The sequence below is a fragment of the Mus caroli genome, chromosome 7 (genome assembly GCF_900094665.2).
Source record: "Mus caroli chromosome 7, CAROLI_EIJ_v1.1, whole genome shotgun sequence".
Taxonomy (NCBI): Eukaryota; Metazoa; Chordata; class Mammalia; order Rodentia; family Muridae; genus Mus; species Mus caroli.
The window spans coordinates 26665838-26674654 of record NC_034576.1 but is presented as its reverse complement, the minus strand read 5'-3'; the positions used below and the strand labels follow the sequence as shown (position 1 = coordinate 26674654).

The following is an 8817-nucleotide window of genomic DNA, read 5'->3' as shown; positions in this document are numbered from 1 at the left end:
AGAAAGAAAAAGGAAAAGGAAAAGAAATAGAAACAGAAAACCAGGAAGATAGAGAGGGTTCGCTCTTGGGGAGGATCTGGGGTTCAGTTCCCAGCACCCACAGGGCAGCTCACAGTCGCAGTCTCTAACTGCAGCTCCAGGGGATCTGGCGCCCTCTTCTGACCTCTAGTAGCACTGCATGAACACGGTGCACAGACATATGTAGACAGAACATGTAAACAGGAAATGGTAAAAAAAAAAAAACCCAAAAACCAAAAAAACCAACTTTTTAATAAAAAAAAAAGAAAAGAAAAGACAAGAGAACCCCAGCACTTGAGGAGGAGAGAGGTTGCTTTGCCTAAGGTCACGCAGATAGTCTCCACCGTGCTCCTTGAACCCCTTCCCCTTCCAGATGTGAACATGGAGGCTCCAGATGAGAAGTCTATCATCACCTATGTGGTCTCCTTCTACCACTACTTCTCCAAGATGAAGGCGCTGGCTGTGGAGGGAAAGCGGATTGGAAAGGTAGGAGGGAGCCTAGGAGTGGGGAGGGTGGAGACCTTAGGAATCACGGGTCTAGGAGATAAATCTCTATCTATACCGCTACCCAGGGCCGCCTGTGCGGTCCTCTCACCCCACCCGCCTTTACATCGGAACCAGACCCCCCCACACCTTGGACTTGGAGATTTCTCCCGTGCACAATGAAGGTGACTCTCCGGTTTTTGTTTTTGTGCTGGGTCAGGTCCTGGACCAGGTGTTGGAGGTGGACAAGATCATAGAGCGCTATGAGGAGCTGGCGGCGGAGCTGCTGGCCTGGATCCATCGCACCGTGGACCTCATCAGCAACCAAAAGTTTGCCAACTCCCTGAGTGGGGTGCAGCAGCAGCTGCAGGCCTTCACGGCTTACTGTACGCTGGAGAAGCCCGTCAAGTGAGACTCGGCCCAGTATTGGAGGGGTGGTGACGGACGTGGGAGACGGGGGAACCCTGAACTCATGTCTTCTCAGGTTTCAGGAGAAGGGGAACCTGGAGGTGCTACTGTTCAGCATCCAAAGCAAACTGCGCGCCCACAACCGGCGCCTCTTTGTGCCTCGAGAAGGCTGCGGCATCTGGGATATAGACAAGGTGAGGGAGGCTGGGGACAGGGGAGAGACAAGATGGCATTGTATAGGTTCCCGTTATAGAAGCACGGACTGAATGTTTATTCTGATAGTCTTCCAGTGGTAGACTTATGAAGAGGCAGCGTTTTGTTTTTTCCTAATTTGCTTGAAGGTGTCATATATGCCATGAGTGGTCTCAGACAGGAAAGCCAGGATCATTAAACAGGGGACAGTTGCTGAAATCCAAGTACCTCCTCTTGTCTTCCTCCAGGCGTGGGGTGAGCTGGAGAAGGCAGAGCATGAGCGAGAGGCGGCCCTCAGAGCGGAGCTCATCCGGCAGGAGAAGTTGGAACTCTTGGCTCAAAGATTTGACCACAAGGTGGCCATGAGGGAGAGCTGGCTAAATGAGAACCAGCGCCTGGTCTCCCAGGTACACGGCTGGGCTTGGCCAGGGTAGGGGGTGAGGCGGTGAGGGGTGGGGGGATGGGAATGTGAGGTGGGAGGATGGGGGTGGGGTAAGGGTGTGAGGGTGGGGGTTGGGGGGTGGGGGTGGGAGTGAGAAGCTCTCATTGTACTGAGGCTCAAAATGGAGGCTATGTACCACAGAGGGTTGGTTTAATTTTTTAAATGATGGAAGACGATAAGGGAAATGGGTCTAAGTTTTGAGCTAACAGAAAAGTGAAGTTGGTCTCTAGAGTAGCAGGGGAATAGTCTCCTCCTTAAGTGAAGTGAGGATGGAGACTGTATCTGGTGTCCAGGGTAACACAGGAAGATAGAATTGGTCCCCTAAGCAACAAATCTGGTCCCCAGTCTCCAGGGCAAATGCAGAGCTGGGACTGTTTTCTGGGTACCAGGCTGACAGGTGGAGAGATCTAACGGAGGGGAGTAAGACTGGTCTCCAGAGAAACTGGAGAAGGTGGGATGGTTTCTAGAGTAACAAGGGAGGATGGGGGTTGGTCTCCAGGGCAACTAGAAAAGGTGTTCTGTTGTCTGGAGAAACTATGATGGGTCTGGTTTCCGAGGTGTAGGAGAAGGCGGGATTGATTGCTAGGGTAATTGGAGGTGGGTGGAACCAGTCTCCAAGGTAACAAGGGAAGATGAGACTGGTTTCTAAGGTAACTGGATAGGGTGAAGCTAGTCTCTAAGGTAACAGGTGCGACGGGTTTCCAGGATAACCAGGGAGGATGAGGTTGGTCTCCAGGCTAACAGGGAAAGGTGGAGTGATGTTTAAGATAACTGGGGAAGTGGGACTGGTGTCTAGGGTAAAGGACACTGTAGGCTTGCTCTCTGATGATGAGGGGAGAGTTTCTAGGGTCATTTGGGATCAAAGCATCAGGAGGACTTGCTGAGGCAGCATGGTAAGTGTCTGTGGCCTGCAACTGCCCAGGACAACTTCGGATATGAGCTGCCGGCAGTGGAGGCAGCCATGAAGAAGCACGAAGCCATTGAGGCAGACATTGCAGCCTATGAGGAGCGGGTTCAGGGTGTGGCGGAGTTAGCCCAGGCGTTGGCAGCTGAAGGCTACTATGATGCCCGGCGGGTGGCTGCCCAGCGTGACAGTGTCCTTCGCCAGTGGGCCCTGCTGACTGGGCTGGTAGGTGCCCGGCGGACCCGGCTTGAGCAGAATCTGGCCCTGCAGAAGGTCTTCCAGGAGATGGTCTACATGGTGGACTGGATGGAGGAGATGCAGGTGAGGACCAGATGAGGGGCCTCAGAGTGCAGGGGGGTCAGGTGTTTGGGGGACAGGGATGCAGATTATGGGTTGACAAGGAGGTGGAGATGTAGGGGGAAGAGACAGAGAGATAAAGAGGAAGCCTCGGGTAAACGGAGATGTAGCTCCCTTGGTACAGTGCTTGCCTGCCCTGGGTTGCACTTCCAGCTGCACACAAAACTGAGGATGGTCGTGCACACCAGTAATCCTAGCACTCAGGAGTTAGAGGGAGGAGGATCTGGAGTTCAAGGACATCATCAGCTACATCGAGAGTTCAAATCTAGCCTGAGCTTTATGAGACCCTGTCTTTAAAAAAAAAAAAAAAAACAGTCCATCAGGATGTCTCAGCAGGTAAAGTGTTTTCTATCAAGCCGGGTGACCTGACTTCAATCTCCAGGACTCACATGGTAGGAGGAGAGAGGACACTCCCCCAAACTGTCCTCTGAGATCACGAAAATGAGCACGTGTGTGCCTATGCACACACAGTAAATAATTAAACAAAGGTAATGAAAAGGAAGGCAGGGCAGGTGAGATGGCACAGTAGGCAAGGTCACCATCACTTGCTCTGAAAGCCCCGGAACTCACGTGGAAGGGACACATAACTTCACAGAGCTGACCTTTGACCTTCACACACATGCTTTGGCATGAGTGCCCCCCACACATGCGCACACACACTCGCACACATGCATATACATATGAGCATGCATGCATACTCTTTCACACACACACTCACACACATGCACCCTTCACATACACTCACCCAATAGACTGATACACATTCACACACATTCATACACATACTCATACAACACACTCATATACACTCACACACACTCACGCACACTCACACACCCAGACATGTACACTGTACATACTCACTCATACACACCCATACATACACACTCTCACATGCAACCCCATACTCACTCATACACACATTCCCACACTCACATACCTACACTCACACACTGATGCACAATCATTCACACACGCTCACACACATACATATACTCACACAGAGTTAAACACATACACACTCATACTCACATTCATACAACACACACATATACACTAATACATTCATACACTCACTCATATACACACACATCCACACACATGCACTCACACACATACACTGACACACACACATTCACACAAACTCATACATACACTCAAATACTCACACACAGACACACACACACACTAATACACTCATTCATACACAATCACTTACACATGTACTCCCACACTCACACATACACTCAAACACACACATTCACGCTTACACACACTTTTTAAAGGAGAAATGCAAATCTCTGGCTACAGGGAAAACACCTGGGTAGATCACTTTAGAAAAGAGATATCTGGGGGATTTCTGAGTTTGAGGCCAGCCTGATCTGCAGAGTGAGTTCTAGGACAGCCAGGGCTATAAGGAGAAATCCTGTCTCAACCGCCCCCCTCCCCAAAAAAGAGATATCTACCAGAGATTGATGGACAGGAGAGGGGGGAGAAAGGAGAGAGGGGAGAAGGGGAGAGGGAGAGAGGGGGGAGAGAAAAGTAGGGAAGGAAAATGATTAAAAGGCAGGAGGAGAAAGGGGGAAAGAGGGAAGATAGGATAGAGTGAGGGAAAGGGGGGATATGATAAAACTGTGGAGATCCTGAGAGTTGGGAACATTCTGGGAGACACAGAGATGCAGGGTGATGGGCACAGGGAGACCGTGACAGATGACAGCTGTGTCCTGCAGCAAAGGCTGGTGTGGGGTGGGGAGAGGTAAGTGGCCCCGGACAATGCCCAGCTCACTGTCTCTTGACAGACTCAGCTGCTGTCTCGGGAATGTGGGCAGCATCTGGTGGAGGCCGATGACCTGCTGCAGAAGCACGGGCTGCTGGAGGGGGACATCGCAGCCCAGAGTGAGCGAGTGGAGGCCCTCAATGCTGCAGCCCTGAGATTCTCCCAGCTACAGGGTGAGTCTGGAGAATGGAGGCGGTGAGTCTCATGGTGGATGCATGAGAGGCAAAGAGGGCTCGTGAGAGGGATGGAAAGAAAGGAGGATGGAAGGAAGAGAGAATGGAGGAAGAAAGAAAGGAAGAATAGAAGGGAGGATGAATGGAAGGAAGGAGGAAGGGAGGATGAATGGAAGGAAGGAAGAATGGTAGGAAGTCCTTGTTTTTGGAGGCGTCTAAGTTCAGTCTAGGCTTCTACTTAATTAGGAAGAGACCACCTAATGTTGTCCTGCTTTGAGATTATACAGGAATACCTCTCGCTTGTTTTGAATATTAATGTGCAATGCCTTTCACATTTTTGTTTGTTTGTTTTTGTTTTTGTTTTTCGAGACAGGGTTTCTCTGTGTAGCCCTGGCAGTCCTGGAACTCACTCTGTAGACCAGGCTGGCCGCGAACTCAGAAATCCACCTGCCTCTGCTTCCCAAGAGCTCGGATTAAAGGCATGCGCCACCACTGCCCGGCTCACCTTTCACATCTTAATCTCAGTTAACATCTTAAAACAGCAACATCAAATGTGCAGGGCTGGGGATGTAGCTCAGGTACAGAGGGCTTGACTGTGGGACTAGGGGTGTGGCTCAGTGGTAGAGTCCCTGCCTAGAATCCCCCAGTGAGGGGCTGGGGGCGTGGCTCAGTGGTAGAGCCCCTGCCTAGAATCCCCCAGGGAGGGGCTGGGGGCGTGGTTCAGTGGTAGAACCACTGCCTAGAATCCCCCAGTGAGGGGCTGGGGGCGTGGCTCAGTGTAGAGCACAAACCTATCACGTTTAATGCCCTAACATTTCCTATCCCTAACATATAACTATAACATACGTCATGTAAAACAATATATGATCAAGAGCTGTTCAGCAACAAGCTGTAGATACTCAACCCAATTGGCTTAAAGAATCTAGGGGAAGGCAGAGGAGGAGGTGCAGACCTGCATACACAGCACTTGGAACACTGAGGCAGGGGGATTGCTGTAAGTTTGAGGCCATCCTGGGCTACACGAGACCTTGTTGTATTGACAAAAGAAAAAAGGAAGAAAGAAAAGAGAATGAAAGGCGATGTTAGGTGGTAATGGTGTCTGTGATCCCAGTATCCAGGAAAGGAAGACAGAAGGATCAGGAGTTAAAGGCTTGCCTTGCCAGCACAGGAAGTTCAGTGTCAGCCTACGCTACATGAGACCTTGTCTGTTTTTAAAAGGAATCAAGAGGAATTGATTGGCAAGTGCAATCAAAATGGCGAGGAAGTGGTGCTGTGACTTCAGGCCAGGCTGCATCCAGGAGGGATTTCCTGATGCTCCTCAGACTGCTTCTACAGTCTGTGTTTGTGTACAGTGTCAGGCAGTCCCTCCCTATATGGCATAGTATGGAATCATACAGACTCATGTCTACACCCCAGCCTTACAGACCAGGAGACAGTTCCCTTTCTCCCAATACTAATGACAGAAGAAGAAAGCAGGTTGTGGTCCCTACATGTTCTGCCCCATTGATGATTCTCAGTCATCCAGGATCTAATTGGCCATACCGATGTGCCACGCCCACTTCAGGACCAAGAGTGGGTCAGCCTACTGTGCAGACAGGACTAAGAAAATCAGGAGGGTTGGACACCAAAGCAGAGTGTGGATGCTGACAGGCAAAACCCACACAATGCTGGGGTCACTGCCCTCCCGCCAAATTTCATCAGGAATCCCTCTGTAGGGATCCTTCTAATGGGACTTATTGGATGTTTGAAAGCAGAGATGACCAAGAGCTATCTCACAGTATTGACAGAAGTCTGGGTTTGGGATCCTAAAGGAGGAAGCCTGACCTTTGCATACTCTGCCATTCCATTGAACTCCAGTTCCAGCCCCATAATGTTTTTTTTTTTTTTTTTTTTTTTTTTCTTTCCCCTCATATTTTTGCTCAATCTTTCCTCTTTCTAAATTTCCATGTGGGTGCTGGGAACGGAATCTGGGTCCATTGCAGGAGCAGCTAGGTGCTCTTACCTACCGAGTCATCTCCCCAGCCCCATAATTTTTTTTTTTTTTTTTTTTTTTTTTCATAGGATTTGGACTTGGGTTAGGTGACCTGGGCATGATTCTGTGAAGTGTGTTTTTCTATGACAAGATGCCTGATAAGCAAATTCAGGACGCAGGAATTGAGAGTGCAGTCCACTGTGGCGTGGAAAGCATGGCAGCAGGAGGGAAGCTGGCCACACTAGGTTGCAGTGAGGAAGCAGAGAGAGATGAAGGTCAGGGCCCTGCTCCCTGCATCCTTCTCATTCAGTCCCGCCCATCCTTGGGATGATGTCACCCGACATTCAGGGTAGGCTCTTAGTGGCTTTTTAATAAGTGTTGCAGTTTCTCTTGCAACCCAGCTAGCTCCTGAATAATTGAGACTGGACTATATTTTTATTTAACAAACTTTAAGGCACAACAACTGAGCAGTATTAACCTATTTTAATCCTCTATGATCATCTGGCTGCCTCCCAGCCCAAACCCCCAAGATCCTTGCATTTTATGGCTTTCTCTGCTCCAGCTGTTTCTCCATGGTGTCTCATGGACTCTCTCCCTGTGGATGAAGATCCCTCTGGCTAAATCCTCCCCACCCCCCATCCCGCCTAGGAGGAAGTCCAGCCTTATTCTCCCCCTGCTCAATCATTGGCTAATCAGCTAGCTTTACTGACCAATCATGGAATAATTGAGGAGCAATGTTTATACCACATTGAGACAGAAATTCTTTTTTTTTTTTAAAGATTTATTTATTTATTATATGTAAGTACACATTTATTTATTATATGTAAGTACACTGTAGCTGTCTTCAGACATTCCAGAAGAGGGCGCCAGATCTCGTTGCGGATGGTTGTGAGCCACCATGTGGTTGCTGGGATTTGAACTCTGGACCTTTGGAAGAGCAGTCGGGTGCTCTTACCCACTGAGCCATCTCACCAGCCCAGAAATTCTTAGAATAAGGATTGCAACCAGATATGGAGGCACAGAAACCAGCATTTGAATAATACAAGGATGATCTTTACACAATAACATGCATACAGTAGGCCTTCCCCCCTCAGCTGACATCTCTGAAATACCCTCATAGGAAACCTAGGTTTGTCTTTTAAAGATTAACCAGCACAAGGGATGTAAATGACTAAACAACTTTAATTTTTTTTATAGATTTATCTATGTGTATGAGTGTTTGCTGGCATGTATGTATGTGCATCTCATACATGCCTGGTGCCCTTAGAAGTCAGAAGAAAGGCATCAGATCCCCTCACACTGGGATTATGGATGGTAGTGAGCTATCAATTAGGTGTCGGGTAGCATTGAGCCAGGGTTTTCTGCAGCAAGTGCTCTCGACTACTGAGAAGTCTCTCTAGCCCCATGGTGACTGGCGTCTTAATCATTCTTACCTATATAGGAATAGCAGGTGGAGGCTTTTGCAGTTAACAAAAGTGGTTATTTGCATTGGCTGGGATGTGGGGAGGGGTTACTGTGGTTTGCACACCCACCATGTTTTGGTTGGTACACAGAGATGCTTAGGAGTTGGCTTGGTTTTGTTCTACTACACTGTTGGCATGAATGGTCTTATCTGATGGTGTTTCTTGAGCTGTCTGATGCTGGTCAGCTAGGCCTGAATGCTGGAAGCCTTTTCTTCTTTCTTTCTTTCTTTCTTTCTTTCTTTCTTTCTTTCTTTCTTTCTTTCTTTCTTTCTTTCTTTCATGAGAAAACTGAAGCTCAGACCACAGAGCTTGCAAGATGACAGGGGAATTTCTCATTCTTCCCGGGACATTGCTACCTCCTAGAGTAAATTTGGGCTGGGGATGAGGCTAATTAGGTAGATTCTAGCCTATGGTGTGGGAATCTCTGGATTCAGTCCTTTGTATCAGCACAAACATTGTGTTGGTGAACAACTGACTGTAAAACTTGCAGCTGGAAGATAAATTCAGGAGGCAGGAGTTTAAGGTCATCTTTGGCTAAACAGAGTTCAATGCATTTGGAGGTACTTGACTACCTATCTCAAGAAAAGAAAGGGAAAGGGAAAGAGAAAAGGAAAGGGAAAGGGAAAGG

At 48.7% G+C, this 8817-nt stretch overlaps 1 protein-coding gene across 1 annotated transcript in view; it reads left to right on the top strand.

Moving 5' to 3' along the window:
• The window catches only part of Sptbn4 (spectrin beta, non-erythrocytic 4), a 92745-nt gene that overhangs the window by 28794 nt on the left and 55134 nt on the right, over positions 1-8817 (top strand). Inside the window, exons 8-13 of the mRNA XM_029479955.1 lie at positions 392-504; positions 722-909; positions 986-1103; positions 1350-1508; positions 2466-2768; positions 4604-4754. Coding sequence (XP_029335815.1) covers positions 392-504; positions 722-909; positions 986-1103; positions 1350-1508; positions 2466-2768; positions 4604-4754 — 1032 coding nt within the window. The remainder of the gene's footprint in view (positions 1-391; positions 505-721; positions 910-985; positions 1104-1349; positions 1509-2465; positions 2769-4603; positions 4755-8817) is intronic.